Source organism: Hemitrygon akajei, chromosome 24, assembly GCF_048418815.1.
Source record: "Hemitrygon akajei chromosome 24, sHemAka1.3, whole genome shotgun sequence".
NCBI classification, from domain to species: domain Eukaryota; kingdom Metazoa; phylum Chordata; class Chondrichthyes; order Myliobatiformes; family Dasyatidae; genus Hemitrygon; species Hemitrygon akajei.
Genome location: NC_133147.1, coordinates 12,867,564 through 12,894,338, shown reverse-complemented (window position 1 = coordinate 12,894,338; position 26,775 = coordinate 12,867,564). Strand labels below are relative to the sequence as shown.

At 44.7% G+C, this 26,775-nt stretch overlaps 1 protein-coding gene across 1 annotated transcript in view; it reads left to right on the top strand.

Annotated features, from left to right (window-relative positions):
- The first annotated feature begins 13,632 nt into the window (after nucleotides 1-13,632).
- The window catches only part of vgll2b (vestigial-like family member 2b), a 38,496-nt gene continuing 25,353 nt past the window's right edge, over nucleotides 13,633-26,775 (top strand). Inside the window, 2 exon segments of the mRNA XM_073028364.1 lie at nucleotides 13,633-13,819; nucleotides 14,846-15,104. Of these exon segments, the coding sequence (XP_072884465.1) occupies nucleotides 13,751-13,819; nucleotides 14,846-15,104 (328 nt within the window). The 5' untranslated portion in view covers nucleotides 13,633-13,750.

Genomic DNA, 26,775 nt, shown 5'->3' with positions numbered 1-26,775 from the left:
AATGAGATCTCCCCTCATTCTTTCTGAATTCTACTGAATACAGGCCCAGAGCCATTGAATGTTCTTCATACTTCAAGCCATTCAATCCTGGAATCATTCTTGTGAACATCCTTTGAACCCTCTCCAATCTCAGCTCTTCCTTTTTTAGATAAGGGGCCCAAAGCTGCTCACCATGCTCAAAGTGAAGCCTCACAAGCACCTTTTAAAGCCTCAACATTACATCCTTGCTTTTATATTCTAATCCTCGTGAAATGAATACTAACACTGTGGTAAACTATGTATACCTGTCTGGACACACCCCTCTGCTGACTACTCCTGTGGCTCCTCCCACAGACCCCTGTATAAAGGCGATTGGGGCACTGCTCCTCCCTCAGTCTCCGAGATGTCGTGCTCCCTTTTGCTGCTAATAAAGGCCTATCGTTCACTTCCCGTCTCCGAGAGTTATTGATGGTGCATCAAACACCATATTTGCCTTCCTCACCACCAACTCAACCTGCAATTAACCTTTAGGAAATCCTGCACAAGGAGTCCCAAATCCCTTCATGCCTCAAATTTTTGAATTTTCCTCCATTTAGAAAATAGTCTGCACTTGGATTTCTTCCACCAAAGTGCATAGCCATACACTTCCCGACACTGTATTCAATTTGCCACTTCTTTACCCATTCTCCTAATCTGTTAAAGTCCTTCTGTAGCCTCTTTATTTCCTCAAAACTACCTGCTAATGAACCTGATTCTGATTCAAATTCACTCTGAATTAGAACAGCTACTTCCTGTTAATTGGTCGGGTCCTGAACCTGTTGGCCAGAAAGAACTACAGTCTACAAGTCGGTGAATTCAAATGAATCAAGGACAGTAGAAGCAGACAGACAAATTGAGTTTGTTCTTGCCATGTGCTTGGGGATGGAGGTACCCATTTTGTGATGAGACTCTATTCTCCATTTTCTGAGCTTAAGTTGCTTGGCTTGATCAGTGTTTTAAATAAGACACAATGATGCTTCAGGTAATCTGCTGGACTAGAGATCATTTCCAAATAAGAGTCTAACAGGAGGGGGGTCATCATTCCCCTGGCTATAGGTTGTCTCATTATAGAGCCTGATGGCCAAGGCTAAGAATAACCTCATATAGCAACCTTTGGAGCAGAATAGTTGTCTTAGTCTATTACTAAAAGTGCTCCTCTGCTCAGCCAAGGTGGCATGCAGAAGGCTGAGAATCATTGTCCAGAATTGCCAAGATTTTCGGTACGGTTCTTTGTTCTATCACAGTCTCCAGCATGTCCAGTTTGACTCCTATAACAGAGCCAGCCTCTCTAATCAGTTTATTGAGCCTGCTGGCATCACCTGCATTGATTCTGTTTCTCCAACACTACATAGAATTTTGTACTGGCAACAACAAACTAGTAGAACATGTGAAGGAGAGGCCTGTATATGCCAAAGGATCTCAGTCTTCTCAGGAAGTAGAGGCAACTCTGGCCCTTCTTGTACACATCTTCTGCATTGGTGCTCCACTCAAGTCTGTCACCCAGGTGCATGTGCATATAGTTGTAGGTCCTCACCATCAATAGTAACAGGGAGTAGTGCAGGCTTAGTCTTCCTAAATTCCATCACCATCTCTTTTGGCTTATTGATGTTGAGTTGCAGATGATTCAGCTTACACCATTTGACAAAGTCCTCCACCAGGGCCCTGTTTTCATCCTCCCATCCTCTCTTTATACACCCAACTATTGCTGAGTCATCAGAGAATTTCTGCAGATGGCATGACTCGGTATCTAATGTCCAAGATCTATAGGGTAAACAAGAAGAGAGCCAATATAGTCCCCTGTGGGGCCCCAGTGCTACTTATAGCCATGTCTACATGCATCTCTGAAGCCGCACATACTGTGGTCTGCCAGCCAGGTAGTCCATTATCCAGGATACAATGGAAGAGCCAATCTGCATTGAATGGAGTACTTCCCCTAGCAATGAGGGCTGTGTGGTATTGAAAGCACTTGAGAAATCAAAAAACAAGACCCTCACAGTGCTGCCCTGCTCATCCAAATGGGAGTAGTCTCTGCTCAGCAGGTAGATGACAGCATCATTAACTCCAATGTATTCCTGGTGGGCAAACTGCAGGGGATCGAGGGCTGATCTGACCAGGGGTTGGAGTTGAGCTAGGAACAGCCTCTCCAGGGTCTTCATGATGTGTGAGGTCAGGGCCCTGGACGTAGTCATTCAAGATTTTGGTTGGCCCTTCTTGGGTACGGGGACCACACATGATGTTTTCCACAGTCGGGACCTTTCCAGGCTGAGATTCAGATTGAAAATGCGCTGGAGAACTCCACACAGCTGCTCAACACACTCCTTCAGGACCTTGGGGTTCACACCATCCGGTCCCAATGCTTTGCCGTGTCTGAGTTTCCCTAGAGCCCTTCTCACCTGCTCAGTACTGAAGGTGAGTCCGTGATCACTGGGCAGTTGGTGAAAGGTGGGGGCTACCGGGGGGGGGGGGAAGATTTGGACGATAGCCGTTGGTATGTGGAGGTGTGGATGGTAGGTGCCGGGCAAGGAAGGGAGGTAGACAGTGGTAGCCTGTGCTGTTCATCCACATGTTGAGTTGGAGGGGGTAGAAGGGAGGAGGGGAGGCATTGATGCTGAGGGAGCATTGGGTGCCTCTTCATCTGGACTGGTGTGCTGAGGGGGATGCGAACGGGAGGGCAATTGTCAAACCTATTGAGTTATCAAGTTTTACGAGCAAGTTACCAGGATAGTTGGATGTTGTCTACGTAGACTTTAGCAAAGCCTTTGACAAGGTCCCGCATGGGTGGTTTGATCAAAAAGGTTCAATCACTTGGTATTCAAGATTAGACATTGGCTTCATGGCAGAAGCCAGAGAGTCATAGTAGATGATTTCTTCTCTGACTGGAGGCCTGTGACTAATGGTGTGCCACAGGGATTGGTGCTGAGTCCATTTTTGTTTGCCCTCTATATCAATGATCTGGATGATAAATTGGTAAAACGGCATCTGCAAATTTACAGATGACCCCATGATTGGGGGTGTAGCAGACAGTGAGGAGGACTTCCATGGCTTGCAGTGGGATCTGGAAAAATGCACTGATAAATGGAAATTAATGCAGTGAAGTTTGAGGTGTTGCACTTTGGGAGGACCACTTTGGGTAGGTCTTACGCAGTGAGCGGCAAGAGACTGAAGAGTATAGCAGAACAAAGGGATCTGGGAATACAGGCCCATAATTCATTGAAAGGGCCATCATGGGTAGATAAGGTCATAAAGAAAGTTTTTGGCACATTGGCCTTCATAAATGAGTTCATTGAGTACAAGAATTGGGATGTTATGTTGAATTTGTTCTAAGACATTGGTGAGGCCAAATTTGGAGTAACGTATGCATTTTTGTTCAACTACCGACAGGAATGATGTAAATAAGATTGAAAGAGTACAGAGAAAATTTACAAGGCTGTTGCCAGGACTTAAGAACCTGCGTTCTGGCAAAAGGTTGAATAGGTTAGGACTTTATTCCCTAGAACATAGAAGACTGGGGGGAGATTTGAAAGGGGCATACAGAATTGTGAGGGGTATAGATAGCGTAAATGCAAGCAGGCTTTTTCCACTGAGGTTGTGTAAGACTACTGAGTCCTGATGAAGGGTCTCGGCCCGAAACATCGACAGCGCTTCTCCCTATAGATGCTGTCTAGCTTGCTGTGTTCTACCAGCATTTTGTGTGTGTTGTTGTTTGAATTTCCAGCATCTGCAGATTTCCTCGTGTTTACAACTAAGATTACGGGTTAAGGGTGAAAAGTGAAATACTTAAAGGAAACTGAGGGAGAACTTCTTCATGCAGGGGGTGGTGTAAGAGTGGAATGAGCTGCCAGTGGAAGTGGTGGATGTGGGTTTGATTGCAACATCTGAGAGAAGTTTAGTTAGGTACATGGATGCGAGGGTGTGGAGGGCTATGGTTTAGATGCAGGTTGATGGGACTAGGCAGAATAACAGTTTGCTCTGGACTAGGTGGGACAAAGGGCCTTTCTGTATTGTCATACCCCTAGTTTTTGCTCAGCAGAAGACAAGCTGTGTTGTGTTCAACTGCAGACTGCTGCAACATTCATGGACTCAGGGACTTACTTTGTGTGTGACTGTATCTTACTGACATCTTATATGTGTTATATGTGCCTTGTGCCATGTGTGACAGTTGGTAGTGTGTGTAGCACTTTGGCCCCGGAGTAACGCTGTTGTGTTTGGCTGTATTCATGGGTATTCATGTATGGTTGAATGACAATTAAATTTGAATTAGACTCTAAGTTTCCAAGGTATATATTTTTTTTAAATCATCTATTCCTGATAAAACAACATCACAGTCAATTTTAAAATACTTGTATTTAGATGGTCTTTACAAAATATTTTGCAGCCAGTGATGTGCTTTCAGAGTAAAATCGCAGTGCTTTGCAAGAGCTGAACATAGAACATGACAGCACAACACAAGCCCTTTGTTCTATGATCTTATGTCAACCATTTAACCTACTCCAAAATCATTCAAACATCTCCCACCTCTTTGGCCTGCATTTTTCTTTCATCCATCTGCCTATCTATGCAAAGGTTAGTTTATCAATACAGCAGGCTTCTACAAACAAGTGATAATGTCTACATTATCTGGTTTTAGTCACTGGTTGGAGGATAAATATTGGATATGACATCTGAGATAACACGCTTGCTTTCTTCTGTAACATTGCGATGGGATATTCTCTGTCATTCTGAGACAGTTTATTTGTCTATCTTGTGATACAGCAGGTAGTAAGCCCTTCTGGCCCTTCGAACCACATTGCCCCAGCAACCCCACAACTGCGATTAACCCTAGTCTGCTCTTCGGACATTTACAATTTACGACTGGGTGCATCTGTGGGAGGAAACTTGAGCTCCCGGGGAAAACCCATGCATTCCACAGAGAGGACATACAAAGAAGGATTGTGCTGGGTTCTGGGTCTTGGGTAGGTTTTAATCAGCACGGATTTTGGATTGGACTCTGTGGTTTACAATACGATGTGTTTCTGGTTCCCAGTTGCTCCTTTTTTTCTGCTATTTTGGGTGATTTTGATTGTGACGGCCTACAGATCAGGACTGGATATGCCTGGATTCTTTTGATTTTGTCTTTTATACTCTGTGTTTTTTTTTGTTCCTTTCTTTGTCTTTTACATAAATTTTAATTTTTGTGCGTTGGGGGCTTTGTACACCACAGCAGTGCAGCGCTCTGCACAACGCTATTACAGCTTGGGCCATTCCGTAGTTCGGAGTTCAATTCCGGCACTGTCCTGTAAAGAGTCAAAGATTCAAAATGCATTTGTTATCAAAGTATGTATGAAGTATACAACCCTGAGATTCATCTTCCCACGGACAGCTACGAAACAAACAAAACCATGGAACCCATTCAAAGAAAAACACTAACCCCTCTCTCCCCAATGCACAAAAAAAACCGCATCATTCAAATGCCAACCGGAACATCAAATACCACCACCATGCGCAATAGGAACACAAAAGAATAATACAGAACATAAAAACAAAAAATGGAAAGAGTCCAATTGAACTACAGCCCAATCCACAAACTGCAGACAAAAAACTTGCATTCTCGTGAGCATCATAGGCTGAGGGAGACCAGATTCTCCTAAATTCCAGAGCGTACAGACTCAGAGCTATTAAACACACCTCATATGTTAACTGTTTCCTTCCTGGACCATCTGGACCATCCCTAATGTCAGCACATCTTTTCCTAACACATCATTAGGCTAGAAGAGTGCAGAGAAGTTTTACTGGGATGCTGCCAGGACTCAAGAGTCTGAGTTACAAGGAGAATTTGGACAGGCTAGGACTTTATTCCTTAGAGCACAAGAGATTGAGGTGTGATTTTATAGAGGAGCATACAGGGAGGCACAGTAACGTAGTGGTTAGCATAACACTATTTCAGCGCCAGTGACCTGGGTTCAATTCCCACCTCTGTCTGTAAGGAGTCAATATATTCTCCTTGTCCTCCACAGTACCACAACATTGTCATAGGGTTTGGAGGTTTGTGTGCCTCAATGACCCAGAGAGCCATGTTGGCTGGAGTCAGGACCTTGTGCTTTGCCTCTTGGTAGGGTCACCCATGCCAAACAGGTGAAAGGGTAGAGGGCAGACTAAGAGTGGTTCACCGGTCCTCCAGGTTCAAGGGTTCAGCTCAGGGCTAATAACCCTGACGGGTAAAGCAAAATTGTTACGGAAACAGCAATGAAGAGTCCTTCTGTAGCCAAGTGTGATCCAGGACAGACAGAGATGGAGGACCTTCATGACTGCCCTAAGTTGCAGCAGTGTAATGGGCAGTAAGTAAGTAAAATGTTCTCCCTGTGACTGTGTGTGTTTCCTCCGGGTGCTCTGGTTTCCACCCACATTCCAAATATGTACCCATTAAGGTTAGTACTATTTTGGCACTGAAAGCATGATGACACTGTGGACTTCACCCAGAAATCTTTGAACTGTACTGAATGTTGGCGCTAAAGACATATTTCGATGTATGATTCTATGAACACAACTCTGCAAAACTCTAAGGCATGTATATATAGCTAGGGTGCCTAAGACTTTTACACAGTACTGTAGTAATTTTATGTACTGCACTGTACTGCTGCAGAAAAGAAAATAACACAAATTTCATTACATATGTGGGTGATGATAAGCCCGATTCTGATATGGGTATCTATTGTGGACTGAGAATGGGAAGGGGGCAGGGAGATGGGAATCATGGTTGGAAAAAGGGGAACGGAGAGAGGAGGGAGTGGGAAACACCAGAAAGACATTCTGTAATGATCAATAAACCAATTTTTGGAATCAAATGACCCTGCCTGGTGTCTCAGGGCTGGGTGTGTCTGCACCTGCACCACCCCCCACCCCAGTGCTCCTTCTCTGCCACCTATCCCACACCCCTCCCGCTGCTTTCCACCCTCGCCATTCCCAACATCCTTTGCTCCCACTAGATTTACAAATTCGCTCTCCATTCCATGTTGACAAATATGGTGCTGTGCAAAAGTCTTGGGCGCCCCAGCTATAGATATGCACCCAACAGTTTTGCACAGTACTGTACATGTGACAAATAAAGCTAATCTTTGTATTTTTTTTTAATCCATGGTCTGGTTGGGACAAAGGTCCTGATTCCCTGCTGTATTACTCCAAGACTCATTCAAGTGCAAGAGTTCCCATCCTGGGGTCCACGGCATAAAAAAGGTTGGGAACCCCTGTTCGAGTGGAAGAGGTTCCTTTTGGTTCTGCAACAACTTAACTCACAAAGAAGGAAGTTTTGTTTTCATCGGCAAACTCTTACAAAAATATCCAATTTATTCTATAATACAAACATCACTGTGGTCATGTCCTCTTCTCATTACTACCATCAGGGAGGAGGTACAGGAGCCTGAAGACCCCTCTTCTCATTGCTACCATCAGGGAGGAGGTACAGGACACTGAAGACAAACACTCAACAATTCAGGGAGGCATGTCCGGCCGAAGGGTCTCGGCCCGAAACATCGACTGTACTCTTTCCCATCATTGCTGCCTGGCCTGATGAGTTCCTCCAGCATTTTGTGTGTGTGGCAACAGTTCAGGAACAGCTTCTTCCCTTCTGCTATCAGATTTCTGAATGGACAATAAACCCATGTACATTACCTCAGTATTTTTTTAGCTTTCTTTTTGCACTTATTTAATAATATAAATATATTTATATATATATCACTGGCATATGTTATGGCACTGACACATGTACAGTATATATATCTTTATCATTTTTATTACAATGTATTGCAATGTACCATGGCTGCAAAACAACAGATTTCATGATACATGCCAGTGATATTAAACCTGATTCTGAACTGCCTCGAAACATTGGAGTCAATTTTGCTTGAAAGCATATAAAAAGTTTTCCTTCAATTTTACAAACCATGATACCTCTAAATTAGAAAGTGTTGGTTCTAATATGGTGCATCTTTGATTAACTGCTGTGCTAATTATTACCAATGGACTAATTATTACAATGGTCCCTCAACACCAGCTCCATTGCAAAGAAAGCCCAGCAGCGTCTCTGCTTTCTGCGAAGGCGGAGGAAAGTCCATCTCCCACCCCATCCCCCATCCTCATCACATTCTACAGGGGTTGTATTGAGAGCATCCTGAGCAGCTGCATCACTGCCTGGTTCGGAAATTGCACCATCTTGGATCACAAGACCCTGCAGTGGATAGTGAGGTCAGCTGAGAAGATCATCAGGGTCTCTCTTCCTGCCATTACGGACATTTACACTACACGCTGCATCCACAAAGCAAACAGCATTATGAAGGACCCCACGCACCCCTCATACAATCTCTTCTCCCTCCTGCCGTCTGGGGAAAGGCACCGAAGCATTTGGGCTCTCACGACCAGACTATGTAACAGTTTCTTCCCCCAAGCCATCAGACTCCTCAATACCCAGAGCCTGGACTGACACCTTACTGCCCTATTGTCCTGTATACTATTTATTGTAATGCCTGCACTGTTTTGTGCACTTTATGCAGTCCTGGGTAGGTCTGTAGTCTAGTGTAGTTTTTTTCTGTGTTTTGTTTTTTTACATAGTTCAGTCTAGCTTTTGTACTGTGTCATGTAACACCATGGTCCTGAGAAAACATTGTCTCACTTTTACTATGTACTGTACCAGCAGTTATGGTCGAAGTGACAATAAAAGTGACTTGACTTGACTTGAATAGCTTCAGAGTATATTCTAGTCTATATTCATCACCGTCTGGTACAGGGGTTTGAGGGGCACTGCACAGGATTGAAATCAGCTGTGGAAAGCTGGGAACTCAATCAGCCCAAAATGCCAGCAGCATAATGGACTGTAAAACCCATCATCACCTTAGAAGCATGTCCTCTGCTGCTTGTCATTTCTACACAGGGGAAAAGATTCTGTCTACTCTATCTATGCCCCTCATCATTTTAAATCAGGTCTCCCCTCAACCTCCAACACTCTAGGAAGTGCAATTTTGGGCTCCTTATTTTAGAACGGATATACTGACATTGGACAGCATTTAGAGAAGATTCACAAGAATGATTCCAGGAATGAAAGGATTACCGTATGAGAAACGGCTGGCAGCTCTTGGGCTGTATTCCCTATGAGGGGGGATCTCATAGAAACATTCCAAATGTTAAAAGGCCTGAACAGATTAGATGTGGCAAAGTTATTTCCCATGGTAGGGGATTCTAGGACAAGAGGGTATGAATTCAGGATTGAAGGACATCCTTTTAGAACTAAGATGCAGAGAAATTACTGTACTCAGAGGGTGGTAAATCTGTGGAATTTGTTGCCACGAGCAGCTGTGGAGGCCAAGTCAGTGGGTGTATTTAAGGCAGAGATAGATAGGTTCTCGATTAGCCAGGCATCAAAGGGTATGGGGAGAAGGCAGGGGAGTGGGGATGACCGGAAGAATTGGATCAGCCCATGATTGAATGGCGGTGCAGACTCGATGGGCCGAATGGCCTACTTCTGCTCCTATCTCTTATGGTTTCAGAGCAACATACATAATGCTGGAGGAAACCAGCAGGTCAGGCAGCATCTGTGGACAGGAATAAACGAGGCTACGAGGCTGTGGTGGCCAGTGCTATCATGTTTGCTGTTGTGCGTTGGGGCAGCAGGCTGAGGGTAGCAGACACCAACAGCATCAACAAACTCATTCATAAGGCCAGTGATGTTGTGGGGGTGGAACTGGACTCTCTGACGGTGGTGTCTGAAAAGAGGATGCTGTCCAAGTTGCATGCCATCTTGGACAACGACTCCCGTCCACTCCACAATGTACTGGTTAGGCACAGGAGTACATTCAGCCAGAGACTCATTCCACCGAGATGCAACACTGAGTGTCATAGGAAGTCATTCCTGCCTGTGGCCATCAAACTTTACAACTCCTCCCTCGGAGTGTCAGACACCCTGAGACAATAGGCTGGTCCTGGACTTATTTCCACTGGGCATGATTAACTTATTATTATTTAATTATTTATGGTTTTATATTGCTATATTTCTTCACTATTCTTGGTTGGCACGGCTGTAACGAAACCCAGTTTCCCTCAGGATCAATAAAGTATGTCTGTCTGTCTGTCAAAACAGTTGACGTTTCAGGCTGAAACACTTCAGGACTGGAAAGGAAGAGGGAAAATGCCAGAACAAGAAGGTGGGGAGGGAGGGGGAAGCTGGTAAGAAGAGCAACCCAAGTTTATCCACCTTTCCTTATAACTCATGCCCTCTAATCCAGATATGTAAGCTCGCAGCAGTCCCATTGTCAGAGTCAGTGAACAATATAGCGCAGAAGCAGGCCCTTTGGCCCATTTAGTCCATGCTGAACCACTTCTGCTTACTCCCATCGATCTGCACTGGGACCATAGCCCTCCATACCCCTACCATCCATGTACCTGTCCAAACTTCTCCTAAACATTGAAATCGAGCTCACATGCTCCACTTGTGCTGGCAGCTCGTTCCACACTCTCACCACCCTCTGAGTGAAGAAGTTTCCCCTCGTGTTCCCCTTAAACCTTTTACCTTCCACTCTTAACCCATGGCCTCTGGTTGTAGTCCCACCCAACCTCAGTGGTAAAAGCCAGCTTACATTTACCCTATCAACACCCCTCATAATTTTGTATACCTTTATCAAACCTCCCCTCAGTCTCCTATGTTGGAAGGAATAAAGGCCTAACCTGTTCAAAATTTCCAAATAACACAGGTCCTCCCGTACTGGCAACATCGTTGTAGATTTTCTCTGTACTCTTGCAACCTTATTTTACATCTTTCCTGTAAGTAGGTGACCGAAATAGCACACTCAATACTCCAAATTAGGCCTTACCGACGTCATATGCAACTTCAACATAACATTGAAATGCTATTTAAATACATATTTATGCAAAACTCCCTATTTTGACCGATTATGGTAACAGCACATTAATTATTCGTTGATAAGCAACAATTCACGTAATTAGATGCTGTTCGGAAGCAGACCTGACATTGATAAGCAGGCCACGTTCAGTTGTTGCGCTTATTTGCTGAACTCGTAACCCAGAGTTGAGTCAACATCTAACTTCTTAATTAGAAGATATTTGCCGCTCGCTGGTGGACTTTGCAAGGACCGCGCGCTTTTGAAACAAAAGCTTAAAGCATTTGACGCTTGTTTTAATTTACCCACCCAGGTTACCCAAGTTAACAAACAAAACATAAGTTATTTTAAACTGTAAAAGCTATCCAGATATGAAATGGTTTGGGAGACGCAAGCGATTGGGTGAAGCAAATTTGAGCATTTATTTTAAAAAAAATTAGCGCGCATAAAATAATGTAATGCTTCTTCCTTTTTTCTCTCTTTATTAGCTATTAGGTTGTTAGATTAGTTTTTCTTAGGGTTAATTTTTTTTCTTTTTCTCTTTTCTGTTTTTTTTACATATAATATGATACACCTAGTTTTGCTTTGTTTATATGATATTTGTATCATTCATGATTTGGGAAGACTTAACTATATTGTAACTATTGCTTGTGTATCCTTTCATGTTCAGTTTAAATTTGTAAGTTTGTAATCCCACTATCTATGTATTAATCTTATCATGTTGATATTAATAAAAAGATTGAAAAATAAAGAAAATAATGTAATGCTTGCTTTTTTGACATCCCATCGCTTATTCTTTACCTTTGGTGGTCAACATTTCTTTCCGAAGCTGCTGATCAGAAATAAAACGCCTTGTTTCCATGTGGTAAACGCAAGATCAAAATCAGAATCGGGCTATGTCGTGAAATTTGTTGACTTTGCGACAGCAGTACAATGCAATACAATAATAGAGGAAAAACTAATTTAGAGAGTGTGTGTATGAGAGAGAGAGAGGGAGAGAGAGAGAGAGAGAGAGAGAGAGAGAGAGAGAGAGAGAGAGAATTATATACATAGTTAAATTAAATAAGTAGTGCAAAAGTAGAAATAAAAAAGTAGTGAGGTAGTGTTCATGGGTTCAATGTCCATTCACTGTGTGGTAGTTCCCCCGCCCCATGTCAGATGTGTCAAGTCCCCACAACTATGTATAGAATAAGATTGAAATGTGAATGTTCTTTACAATGTTGTTTTATATACTTTCATAGGGCATTTAACACTACAGAGCTGGTCAGGTCATTCAGCCCACAAAGTTGTGCTGATCTTGATGGGAGATTTATTTATGGTAAATGCACTCCTCCATGTCAGCTAGTTGAGTGGTGTCGCAGCAACGTCAGTAAGACCCAAAGAGCTGACTGTGAACTTCAGAACAGGTAAGGCGAAGGAACAGGCACCAGTCTTCATAGAAGGAGCACTTCTGGACAGAGTGAGGAATTCCAGTTTCCAGAGTGTCAGTATTTCCGAGGATCTGTCCTGGACCCAACAAACATACCGTTGCAGCTACAAAGAAGGCACGACAGCGGCTATATTTCATTAGGAGTTGGAGGAGATTTGGTACGTCACCAGAAACACTGGAAATTTTCTACAGATGTACCGTGGAGAGCATTCTGACTGGTTGCACCACTGTCTGGGCGGGGTGGGGGTGGGGGGGGGGAGAGGCGGGAAGAGGGCGACTGCACAGCATCGAAGTAAACTGCAGAGAATTGTTAACACAGTCAACTCCATCGTGCATACCAGCTTCCGTAGTGGGACATCTTCAAGGAGCGATGCCTCAAAAAGTTGGTACCCATCATTAGGAACCCCCACCATTCAGATCATGCCCTCTTCTCATTGCTACCATTCAGGGAGGGGGTACAGGAGCCTGAAGGCACACACTCAACCATTCAGGGACAACTTCTTCCCCTCTGAATGGACTTTGAACCTATGAACACTACCTCACTATTTTCCCATTTTTGCACCACTTATTTAATTTAACTACTATATATATATATAAGCTGTAATTCACGTTTTTATTTCTCTATTATCGTGTATTGAATTCTACTGCTGCGGCAAAGTTAACAAATCTCGCGACGTATGCCGGTGATATTAAATCTGATTCTGATCCAAACCTTTCCATATCTGTGCGTCTGAACTCCTCTTCAACTGTTTCCACTAACTAACCACCCTGCGTTAAAAGAAAAACTTTCTCCTTCTAACCTATTTTCATAGTTTACTTCGCAGAATCAGGTTTAATATCGCCGGCACGTGTCGTGAAATTTGTTGACTTTGAGGCAGCAGAACAATGCAAAACATGATAATAGAGGGGGGTAACTGTGAATTGCAGTAAGTGTATATATGTATATGTAAAATAGTTAAATTAAGTAAGTCGTGCAGAAATAGAAATAAAAAAGTAGTGAGGTAGTTCCTGGGTTCAATATCCATTCAGGAATCGAAGGCAGAGGGGAAGAAGTTGTTCCTGAACCGTTGAGTGCGTTCCCCCCCCCCCCCATGCAAAACTTAAACGATTCATTTGTCAACTGAACTTAATTTTTATGAGGCGCGGTTGCTAATGGTCGAGCTGTCACTCACCCCTCATTAGAGAAATCCTCCCGTTCGCGCATCCCTGCCGCAGTCTATTGGCGTTCGCTTTGTCCCTGGGAGGAGCCGACGTCTGGATGGGGGGTTTTGCGATTCTTTGGTGGGGGGTACGCGTTGCCTGCTCCCGACTAGTTGTGCCGGAGTTACTGTCATTCACATGTCGAGCCTTCTGCCAGTGGACACGGCGAGGCTGAGCGCCCGGCGAGGCCTCACGAGGCGGCCACCTGTCTCAGCGTGGAGCCCTTCCAACCCATGCGTTCACCATGAGCTGTTTGGATATTATGTACCATCCGTACGGCACACGCCCTCATAGTCCGGCGCAGTGTACACAGGTGGGACAGCAGCTCGGGCAGCGCGCCGTTCGACTACTAATTCCCGTTACTACAGCGGTCTCTTGCCAGGAGTATTTAGTTACTAGGTGAGGCAGTCGGAGTATGCTCGACTCCTGTTAGGTAAGATCCACTGGGATTGAACTGAAAACTAGCCGATCGTGGGGTCCGCCCGGCCAGCGGTTGCGATCTGTCACTTTAACCGGTCATTTCTGTTTGAAAGCCTCAGTTTTAAAAAGCTGCTTGCCGTAGGTGAAGTCGTGGCGTCGCCGCTCTCGGGATCGGACGCCCACTCCTCTTATCTCCCCCGATCCCGGGAGGAGCCAAGACTGCCCGGTGACCATCCGCAAGTTGTTGCCCCGTTATGACGTGTCTCCTACCATTGGACTGGAAGTTAAATTTTAGTTTCAAGAAGTCCAATTCCTGTTTATTTTTTTTTCCATTTCACTCTTTGAAAGATGCCCCCCTTGTCGCGTCGGTTCACACGGATCATTGCGTTTGAACGAGGAATCTCCTCTCCCCGTTCCTGCGTGAATGGCGCACAGTTTGACAGAGTCTTGTGATTTGTACCGAAATCCTGTATGCGTGTGTATATTGCAAACCGATTAGTGGGTTCGTAGCCAACCTGTAACTGTGCCGGGGAGGGATTAACACCAGAATAAGCGCCCCTACCTCTCTGTATATATCCCAGCGGCGCGGTCAAAGCCTGTGCCCGAGGGGGAGATCCCTCTCGCTGTCCCGTCCTGCTACTTGGAATGTAAAAGTGGAACTAGTAACATAGCGGAGAAACATTTCTCCAATCGGATTGAACGCTTATTAAAGCGCAGGGTCGGCGTTAACAGTGCAACTGGTATAATTTGGTTTTAAGTATGTACCGCGCGTTTCGCTGCGTCCGGGATTTCCTTGTTAAGCATCTTGAAGTTTGCCACTGGTGAGTTCTGGCCGGTGGGGCCGAGTTTGCAGAGGTCAGTCCTGCCAGTCTGCCGTGGGCCGTGTCACCCTAACGCCCCGCTGTCTAAACTCTTCCAGACTTTCGCGGTTCACTCACGAGTGCAGGGAGGGTCGATGGACGTCGGTGAGCGTCACAGCCCCGCTCCGAGTGAAGAGGATGCCGTGAGGGAGAAGGAGAGACCCGAGGCGGAGTACATCAACTCCAAGTGCGTCTTGTTCACCTACCTCAACGGGGACATCAGCGCTTTAGTGGACGAGCATTTCAGCCGAGCTTTGAGGAACTACAGTTCGGAGAGCGGGAGCAGCAAAGCTGGGAAAGGGAGCCCGGGATCGTCAGGTACCGTCTGACCCGATGCCCCGTCCGTGGGGCAATTTATTGCTTTTCCTACCATTTGGGCCGTTGGGTACAGAATCAGGTTTAAAATCACTGGCATATGTTGTGAAATTTGTTGTTATGCGGCAGCAATACACAAAACAAGACTATAAATCACAATAGGAAATATTTTAGAGGTACAACACCGAGCCAACGAGCCCGGGGCAGCCCAATAAGACCAGTTGACCTGCAAACCCTAGTGTCTTTGGAACGTGGTAGGAAACCGGAGCGCCCGGAGGGAACACGCGTGGTCACGGGAAGAATGAACGAACTCCTTACAGGCAGCGGTGGGAATTGAACCCGGTTCTCTGGCGCTGCAATAGCGTTACGCAAACGGCTGCTATAATTAGGTTAAGTAGAGCCAACAAAAACAGTTCACTACTGTTCAAGGATCGGTTCAGAAATCTAACATTGGCGAGGAAGAAGCTGTTAGTAAAACGTTGGATGTGTGTCCTCCTGCTCCTGTGCCTCTTCTCTAATGGTTGTATTGAGAAGAGGGCTGGCTCCCGGAATAATTCTATCCACCCATCTCCTTCCCCCTGCAAACCATTCTGTCCAGGGGTTCCCAACCTGGGGTCCACGGACCCCTTGCTTAATGGTATTGGTCCATGGCATAAAAAAGTTTGGGGACCCCCTGAGAGGGGAATTCCAGGGCTGATGTAAGGTCTCATCTTTAAACTCACTGCCTGTTATGCCTCTGGCATTCAGGGCAGCAGTGAAGGCCCTCCATCTCTGTCTGTCCTTGGGTCGCACAAACATGGACAGGTTCTTCAGTCCTGACGAAGGGTCTCGGCCCGAAACGTCGACAGCGCTTCTCCCTATAGATGCTGCCTGGCCTGCTGTGTTCCACCAGCATTTTGTGCAGGTTCTTCATTGCTGTTCCCGTAATAATTTTGTTTGACCCAGAGCTGAACCCCTGAACCTGGAGGAGCGGTGGACCACTCTTAGTCTGACCTCTACCCTTTGACCTGTTTGGCATGGGTGACCCTACCAAGAGCCAAAGCATGAAGCCCTGACTCCAGCCAACGTAGCTGTCTGGGTCAGTGAAGCATGCAAGTCTCCAAACCCTACGACAAGGTTGTGGTCCTCCTGGAGGCTCATCTTTAGATCTTCATCACTGTTTAGTCCCCCTCCATAGACCTGGCTGAGTCGCTCCAGTAGTGTGTGTGTGTGTGTGTGTGTGTGTGTGTGTGTGTGTGTGTGTGTGTGTGTGTGTGTGTGTGTGTGTGTGTGTGTGTGTGTGTGTGTTGCTCAACATCTCCAACATCTGCAGAACCTCCTGGATCTATGACCCTTTCCCTCTCCTTCCCATCAATTTCCCCGTGGATTCCACTGCTCATCAACACACTGGGAGGCAATTCACAGGAGCCAATGAACCCACCAGCGCCCAGCATTGCTGGAGTGAGACAAGGAACCCAAGTGTCACAGGGGAGCATGCAAACTCCACGGAGCCAGCACCCTCCACACAGGATTGAACCTGGAGCAGTGGGGTAACATCTGTGTAAATATATTTATTAATTTATTTATTGAGATACAGAGCAGAATAAGTCCTTTGAGTCACGCCACCTAACAATCCCCTGATTTAATCCTAGCCTAATCTTGGGACAATTTACCTACCAATTGGACCAATTATCCTACCCACCGATGTTTTTGGACCATGGGAGGAAACCGGAGCACCTGGGGGAAACTCACACGGTCACGGAGAGAACGTACAAACTCCTTACAGGCTGTGGCAGGAATTGAACCCCGGTCACCCCGGTCACCCCGGTAAAGCACACAAAATGCCGGAGGGACTCAGCAGGCCAGGTCAGCATCTATGGAAAAAGGGTACAGTCGACGTTTCCAGCCAAGACCCTTCGGCAGGACTGGAGAAAGAAAGATGAGGAGTCAGAGTAAAAGAGTGGGGGGGAGGAGGAAGGAGAAACACAAGTGATAGGTCAGACTGGGAGGAGTGGTAGGGCAAAGTAAAGAGTTGGGAAGTTGATTGGCGAAAGAGATACAGAGCTAGAGAAGGGGTGATCTAATAGGAGAGGACAGAGGGCAATGGATGAAAGAGGAAGGGTGAGGAGTGCCAAAAGGAGGTGACATATAGGCAAGGAGATAAGGTGAGAGGGGGAAATGGGAATGGGAAATAGAAAAGGGGCGGGAGGGGGAATTACTGGAAGTTCAAGAAATCAATGTTCATGCCATACATCATCCTTCCCAGTTTCACCTATCACCTTGTATTTCTCCCTCCCCTCCCCCCACCCTTTGACTCCTCATCTATTTTTCTCCAGTCTTGTTGAGGTGCCTCAGCCTGAAATGTTGACTGGACTCTTTTCCACAGATGCTGCCTGGCCTGCTGGGTTCCTCCAGCATTTTGTGTGTGTTGTTTAGGTTTCCAGCATCTGCACATTTTCTCTTGTTTGCACTGTCAAGTACTGTACTAATTACTACGCTACCGTGCTGCCCAGTTAGCAGGGTAAATTATCCCCAAACAATCTCTTCCCTTCACCCGCCCACCCCCCCCCCCACCCCTACCCCCAGACGCTGCTAGACGCAAGCGCACTGAGTTCCTCCAGCGGGTTGTATCTTGCCTCAGGCCTCAGCATCTGCAGTCTCTTGTGTGTCCACCTAGAAACCATGACTGTTCTGCTGAAAGGCCATCACTCTGAACATTAGTGTAGTTTCTCTCCACACGCTGCCTGACCAGTTGTGCATTTTCTACTTTGATGGCAAGTTTTCTCTTCAGGGCAAAGCAGGATGAGAGGTGACTTGGAAGAGGTGTTCAAGATGATAAGAGGCACAGATCAAGTGGATAGGCAGAGACTTTTACCCTGGGCAAACAAGGGCGCGTAATTTTATGGTGACTGGAATAAAGTATGGGGAGTGGGAGATGTCAGAGTTAGGTTTTTTACACAGAGTGGTAGGTGCACCAGGTTTGGTGGTAGGAGCAGATACTATAGGGCCATTTAAGAAACTCTTATGGAAGCACATGGATAATAGAAAAAATGGAGGCCTACGTAGGAGGGAAGGGAAGGGTTAGATCAGGAGTTCCCAACCTGGAATCCACGGACCCCTGGGGGTCCATAACATAAAACAGGTTGGGAACCCCTGCATTAGATTGATCTTAGAGTAGGTCGGTCTCCTCCCCCACAACTCCATTTGTGACATTTACCGGGAGCATTGTAGATGAAGGACTTGAAGCATTGCTGAGGATCCCTACCACCCATCCCACAATCTCTTCAGCCCCCTACCATCCGGAAAGCATCAGGACTCGGACTGCCAGACTGGGTAACAGCTTCCTCCCTCAGGCTGTGAGACTAATGAATGCCCTGCCACCTCGGAAGTCCCGCCACTAGGACAGCGAGCTGTTTACTGCTTACCTGTGTTGCACTTTACCACTTTTAAAATACATTTTATTGACTTATTTATGGTAATATTTTGGTTTATGTGCTGTGTGTGTGATAAATGTTTTGGGAGTGCTTCGTGGTCTAGAGTAACATTATTTCGTGAGCTTGTGTATATGTGTAGTAAGATAACAATAAACTTGAACTTCAAAAAGTCAGCACAACATAATGGGCCGAAGGGCCTGTACTGCTCTATGTTCTATGATTATTTTCTGTTTTGCCCCTAAGTATGGAATTCTAGACAAGTTCACTGTCATCTAAAATTATCATTCTAAGCATCATTTACTGGGGGTGGATTCTGGGAACACCACAAGTTCAGAAAAAAAAAAACAATTCATTAAAGTTTTTCTTGGAAACTCAAATTATTGCGACGGACAGAGAGTGGGAGAGGGGGTGTATGAGAAGTGTACCCAGACTTACAGTAAGGATTGCCTGCTGCGTCATCGTTGTGAAGAAAGGAGGCAGACGTTGACAATATTTCTAGATGTATGGTAATCTCAATTCTCTCAAGGATATCAAACATTTATAGCAAGTGGATTTGTACTTTTCTTGAGCTTTTCTACTACTACCCGCAGGGAGGAGGTACGGGAGACTGCGGACATGCCCCTAATGTTTTATTAACAGCTTCTTCCCCTCCATCATCAGATTCCTGAACAGACAATGAATATCCTCTCTAGTTTTGCTCACATTTTGCAGTACTTATTTAATTAATTATATATATTCCTTATTAAAATTTACAGTCCTTTCTATATCTTGCACTGTGCTGCTGTCACAGAACCACAAATTTCACGACACAGGGCAGCACAGTAGCTTAGTGGTTAGCACAACGCTTTGCAGTACCTGCGACCTGGGTTCAATTCCCACCCTGCCTGTAAGGAGTTTCTACGTTCTCCCGTTGAACGCTGCGGTTGCCTCCAACACTCCAAAGACAAACCAGTTCACAGGTTAATTGGTCACCGTAAACTGTCCCATGATTGTGCTAGGATTAAATTGGGGGATTGCTGTGCGGCATGGCTTGAGTTGCTGGAAGGACCAATTCTACACTATCTGTAAGTAATAAGTAAGTAATACTAAGGCTGATTCTAAAACAGATTGACTTGTATATCATGAAATTTGTTGCTTTGCACAGCAATATGGGGTGTCCAGGGAGGGGTAGCACCTCTGGTGAAGGGTTTTTTCATATCCATTCTAAACCGCTCACTCGCTTTTGATCATCACTGAACAGTCAGCTCTCACCTGTGGCTCCAAGTTGCTGTCTACCCTGGTACACAGTTTTGAGAGGCGGGACAAACCAGGTGAGGGTAGCCGGTGAGTTAGGGACATGCCTGTCCCAGCATACGAAGTCAGCTCCGGCCGACTGGGTGGATGAGAACTACAGTGGGGTCCGAAGGCCAGGAAGGCAATACTGCAAGACTCCATAGAGAGCGAAGAGCATGACAAGGCACAGGAGACATCATGGTCATCCACTGCAACCAAGGATGACCCCCGTATGTGACACTTATTTGTACCACTGGACCCGGATTTCGCAAGAGAGTGGAACTGCCCCAGTGCAACGGCTTTTCCACTTTAAAAACCCTTCTGCACAGGTTTCTTGCCATTTTAGGACACAATAGGCAACCACCAAAGTGCAAAAACATAAAAAAATATTATGAATAAATAGTGCAAAACAAAAAATATCAAGTTAATGCAGTTGTCATTTTCTGTGGGGGATGCTGTAGATGTCCTGATACAGGTTCTGAATGGACATTGAGCCAACCCAAGAGTACTATTGATGCTCTCTTCTCACTTCCCCTGGATTCCCTCCTCTTTCCCTTTCTCCTATGGTCCACTCTCCACTCCTATCAAATTCCTTCTTCTCCAGCCCTCGACCTTTCCCGCCCGCCTGGCTTCATCTGTCACCTCCTAGCTTGTCCTCCTTCCCCTCCTGCCCACCTTTTATTCTGGCATCCTTCCCCCTTAATTCTCAGTCCTGAGGAAGGGTTTTGGCCTGGAACATCAACTGTTTATTCACGTGACCTGCCGAGTTCACTCAGCACTTCTGTGTGTGTTGCTTTGGATTTCCAACATTGGCAGAAGTTCACTTGTGTGTGTTTATATTTTTTTTTTAATTGTAATTTATGGTATTTTTATGTATTAAATTACACTGCTGCTGAAAGCCAACAAATTTCACAACATATGTCAGTGATGTTATGCCTGATGCTGATTCTGAAAAGTTAAACTCCGTGGTTAAGATGACATAACAACTTATTCCCAGAAATCGGGAACCCTAAAAGAATTTTGCCCCCATTGGAATGTTTTTTTCATGAAATGTGTAATGTAGCAAAAGCAGAATCCCATCTGTGCCCCCAACAACAACCATGCAAGTGCCACCTTTCATTGTACGAGGGGTGATTGATAAGTTCGTGTCCTAAGGTAGAAGGATTCAATTTTAGAAAACCCAGCACATTTATTTTTCAACATAGTCCCCTCCTACATTTACACACTTAGTCCAGCGGTCGTGGAGCATACGGATCTTTGACCTCCAGAAAGTGTCCACAGATGGGTGATTGCTAAGTTCGTGGCCGGAGGTAAAAGGAGATGAGTTATTAACTTCAAACTTTCTGCATAAGTTTCTCAGTTTCTTCAGCAGTTTCTTTGTTGCTCCAGATTGTTTGGTTGTTGCGATGTTGCCTTTCTGGGGGCTTGCTGTGCTTCTATTCTGCAAGATTGTCAATAATTTGCAGATTCAGTTGATAATGAGGAAGGCAAATGCGATGTTAGCATTCATTTCGAGAGGACTAGAATATAAAAGTTAAAGTTAAGGTCTGTCCTGAGCCTTAGAGGCTCATCAGGCTGGTGCTTATGCCGGTTTCCATGGCGTGAAACGACTGAGAGTACGAGACTGCCCCCCACTCCCCCGGATAGGACGCCAATCTATCGCGAGGTTAACCCCCAGCATTTTGCCAGTACCCATTTTCAGCTGGGTGGACTGGAGCAATGCGTGGTTAAGTGCCTTGCTCAAGGACACAACACGCTGCCTTGGCTAGGGCTCGAACTCACAACCTTCAGATCGCTAGTCCAACGCCTTAACCACTTGGCCACGTACCACAAGAATATAAAATCAAGGATGTAATGTTGAGGCCTTATAAGGCTCTGGTGAGACCTCATTGGAGTATTGTGAGCAGTTTTGGGCCCCTTATCTAAGAAAAGATATGTTGATATTGGAGATAGTTCAAAGGAGGTTGACGAAAATAATTGAAAGGCTTGTCACATAAGGACCAATAGATGGCTCTGGGCGTGTACTCCTTGGGATTCAGAAGAATGAGGGGGTATCTCATTGAAACCTATCTATTGTTGAAAGGCCTCGATAGAGTGGATGTGGAGAGGATGTTTTCTATGCTGGGGGAGTCTAAGACCAGAGCACACAGCCTCAGAATAGAGGGACATCCATTTCGAACAGAGCTGAAGAGGAATTCCTTTAGCCAAAGAGCAGTGAATCCATGGAATTCATCCCCAGGTCATTGGGTACATTTAAGACAGAGGTTGATAGATTCTTGATTAGTCAGGGCATGAAGGGATACAGGGAGAAGGCAGAGGATTGTAGCTGAGAGGGAAATAGATCTGCCATGATGAAATGGCTGGGCAGAATCAATGGGCCAAATGGCCTAATTCTGTTCCTACAGTGCCTGGGAAAAATATTCAGCCCCCAGCCCTTTGATCATATAATGAATGTTACATCCAGGGATTTTGATCCAATTTAACTAAGAATGTTTATTTGTGAATCACATGCTCCTTTTCTTGCAGTAGAGCCACAAAAAACAGGGAAAATTGTAAAACATGAAAAACTAAAAATTCAAAAACTGAAATGTCAGCGGTTCAAAAGTATTCATCCCCCTTTAATCAGTACTTAGTTGACCCACCTCTTGCAGCTGTTACAGCCGGTAGTCTTTTCGGATTAGTTTCTTATTAGCTTTGTGCAATGTGATGGAGCAAGATTTGCCCATTCCTCCTTCCAAAATTGCTCATGATGTGCCAGGTTAGTTGGGGAGTGGCGAGGGACAGCAATCTTGAGTTCTTGCTAGAGATGTTCGATCGAGTTAAGGTCAGGACTCTGACTGGGCTGCTCAAGGACATCAATTCTCTTCGTTTGAAGCCACTCCATGGTTGCTTTTGGCAGTGAGCTTTGGGCTGTCTCCTGCTGAAAGACCAACGTCCACCCCAGTTTAAACTTCCTGGCGGAGACTTGCAGGGTTTTATCCAGCATTTGTCTTCCCATCAATCCTGACCAGATTTCCAGTCCCTGCTGCTGAAGAGCATCCCCATAGCATGATGCTCCCTCCACCACACTTTATAGTAGGGATGGGGTTGCCTGGCTGATGCGCAATATTAGATTTGCACCACACATACCGCTTAGTGTTAAGACCAAAAAGTTCTTCTTCAGTTTCATCCAACCACAAGACCTTCTTCCACATCTTCGCCGTATCTTCTTAGTGACACTTTGCAAAGTCTTTAGGGGGCAAGAAGATCCTTTTTCTTAAAAAAAAAGCCAGGGCTTCTTTCCTGCCATTCTTTCATAAATACCCTTTTTGTCCAAGGCCTTAGAGATTGTGGAGCCATGAACTTCATCTCCAATTGCAGCCACTGACTTCTGCAGCTTACTCAGAGTGAGTGTTGGCATTACAGTAGCCTCTCTTACAAATGCTGTTCTTCTCCGGCAACTGAGTTTAGAATGACAGCCTGACCTAGGTAGTGTGGCTGTGGTTTCATTTTTTTTCCACTTTTTTGCGATGGACTGTACTGAAGTCCAAAGTACGTTCAGCGCATTTGTGATGGTCTTGTACCTTTCCCCAGATTTATGCTTCTCTATTATCATTTCCCTGACTTTTCTTGAATGCTTTTTTATCTTCATTTTGGTTTGGTCTGTTGAAAATCTATCACACTGTTGAACCTTAGAGAGAGAGGTGGTATTTATTCTTATGAATTCATTGAAAACAGGTGATCCTCCAATTTTGTACATCAACAGACTGGGTGAGTTGGTAAGGTAATACTGTATATTGCACGTGAGGAAAGTTAGTGTAGTATTTACAAAGAGGATGAATACCTTTTCAGTCTCACAATTTTGATTTTTAATTTTCAGTAAATTGTGAACAGGTTTTGGAAAGTTTCTTTTGATTTGACATGATCCACAATATTTTGTAAATTAGCGCAAAAAATCCTACTTAAATGTATTTTAAATTCAGAAAATGAGATAGTAAAATATGAAAATAGTTGTTGGAGCTTAACATTTTATCTTATAGTCAATACCTCATTGGCCATCAAGTGCTCTGGGATGACATAAGGCTGTGAGAACCGCTACGGAAACTCAGGGTCCATGTTCAAGACCAGCTTTTTATGAAAAATGTGAGGATTTTGACCCTCTACCAATCAATAACTTGACCCTGGCATTTTCAAACAACCGTGTCCCTTGGACAAGTAATCCCCACATTAGAATTGTCCGAGAGATGGTTGAAATTGCCAAACCATGCCATTGTAATGCTGTCGATGTCAGTTTCTTTACAATGATTACACAACAAGCAGTCCTTACTGGAAGTTTAATATTCTTCTTTAAATTACAAAGAAAATCATATATAAAGACATCATATTCGAGTCTTGAACCAAATAGCAGTCACAACCCCTCAATCATCAGGCTGTTGAACACAAGAGGATATCTACACTCACTTGCTCCATCGTTGAGATGTTCCCACAACTAATGGACTCTCTTTCAAGTTACTCTACTGTAGATTTGCTGAATATGCCACCAGAAAATGAATCTCAGAGTTGTACATATATGTACTCTGACAATAAAATTTACTTTGAACTCTTGAATCTTGATAGCCCTAATCACAATGATTTACCAACGCTGCCCACTTCAATGTCATTGTATTAAAATAGTTTTTGTTCTACCCCTATCTCACCTACCTGTCACCTCACCTAGTGCTCTCCATTCTTCCCTTTCTCCTGTGGTCCACTCTCCTCTCCTACCAGGTTCCTTCCTCTCCAGGACTTTACCTTTCCAACCCACCTGGCTTCACCTACCACCTTCTAGCTATCCTCCTCCCCCTCCCCCACCTTTCTATTCTCACATCTTCCCCTTCCTGGAGAAAGGTCTTGGCGTGAAACATCGACTGTTTATTCATTTCTGTCGATGCTGCTCGACCCGCTGATTTCCTTCAGCATTTTGTGTGTATTGTTCTGTGTTCTTCCTTGTAAAATATTGCGTTTGATTATTTTTTCTTGTGTATGCTGCTTATCCGATGCAGTGCGCCAGTGGTACTGTAGCCAGTAGGTTTCTAATTGTTCCTGTGCACACGTATACTTGTACGTAGAGCATCGAACTAATATCAGTTCCCTAGTAAATAGGAAGAACTCTTGTCTTCATGATCTAGTGCAACCTTTTTTATGCCATGAACCTCTACCATTAACCAAGGGGTCTATGGACCCCAGGCTGGGATTCCCTGACTTCTAGCACCTTATTGTCTACCAGCATTGCACTTTTTCAGCAACTATTGCACTTTATTCTTCAATCAAAGGAGGTTCAAACCTTTAAACCTTCAAAGGAGTTTCATGAAAATAATTCCATGATTGAAAGACTTGTCATAGGAAGAGCGTTTGATGGCTCTGGGTCTCTAATCACTGGAAATCAGAAGAATGAAGGGTGATCTCACTGAAACCTATTGAATGTTGAAAGGCCTCGATAGAGTGGATGTTTCCTATGGTGTGAGAGTCTAGGACCAGAGGTCACAGCCTCAGAATAGACGGGTGTCTACTTCTTAAGCCAGAGGGTGGTGAATCTGTGGAATTTGTTGCCACAGGTGGCTGTGGAGGCAAAGTCATTGGGTATATTAAAGGCAGGGGTTGATAGATTCTTGATTAGTCAAGGCATGAAGGGATTCAGGGAGAAGGGAGGAGATTGGGGCTGAGAGAGAAAATGGATCATCTGTAACAAAATAATGGGGTAGACTCAATGGGCCAAATGGCCTAATTCTTCTCCTATGTCTTACTCTATTATTATTTTTCTTTGTGACATCTCAATGCATGATGAAATGAATTGACATATATATGGTCAGTGTGCAAGATAAGCTTTTCACTGTGCCTTGCTAGCTGTGACTACAATAAACCGATACCAATAATATTTCCATATGAGGGACCTAATCTTCCAGGTGTGGCGGTAGAGGCAGGTCCATTATTGACTTTTTAAGAGAATCTTAGATAGACAAAAGGTCGTGGATTCAGCCCAGTACATCATGAGTAAAGCCCTCCCAACCGCGGAGCACATCTACATGAAACACTGTCGTAGGGAAACTGCATCCATCATCAGAGATCCTCACCACCCAGGTCAAGCTTTCTTCTTACTGCTGGCATCAAGGTAGAAGGTACAAGAGCCTCAGGACTTGCACCACCAGGTTCAAGAACAGTCACTACCCCTCAACCATCATGCTCTTGAATAAAAGGGGTTAACTACACTCATTTGCCCGTCATTGAGATATTCCCACAACCAAAGATCTCATCTTAAGGACTCTTTATCTCATTATCTCATGTTCTCATTATTTATTGCTATTTGCTTAAATTTGTATTTGCACAGTTTGTTGTCTTCTGCACTCCGGTTGATCTTTTATTAATCCTGTTATAGTTACTATTCTATAGATTTGCTGAGTATGCCTGCAGGAAAATGAATCTCAGAGTTGGATATGGTGACATATGTGTACTTTAATAATAAATTTATTTTGAACTTTGGACACTTAGATGAAATAAAAATTGAGGATACAGTACTATGGAAAAATCTTAGACACAAATATATAGCTGGGGTTGCCTATGTCATATGACGTAGCACATAATGATGATGATAAAGCTAGGGTGCGAAAGATTTTTGCACAGTGTTGTAGTAATCATTTTGTGTATTGCTCTGTACTGCTGACACAAAAAGAAACAAACTTCATGACCTATGTGAGTGATGATAAATCTGATTCTAATATGGGTCTCTATTGTGGACTGAGAAGAGAAGCATAGTTGGGAAAAGGGGAAGGGAGAGGGGAGGGAGCGGTAAGCACCAGAGACATATTCTGTAATGATCAATAAACCGATTGTTTGGAATCAAATTCCTGGTGCCTCAGGGCTGGGTGTGTCTGCCACCCACGCCATACCCCCACACTCACACCCCTTCTCTGCCAAATGTTTCCTCACCATTCACCATTCCCTACAGCCTTTCCTTCCGCCAGATTTACAAACTT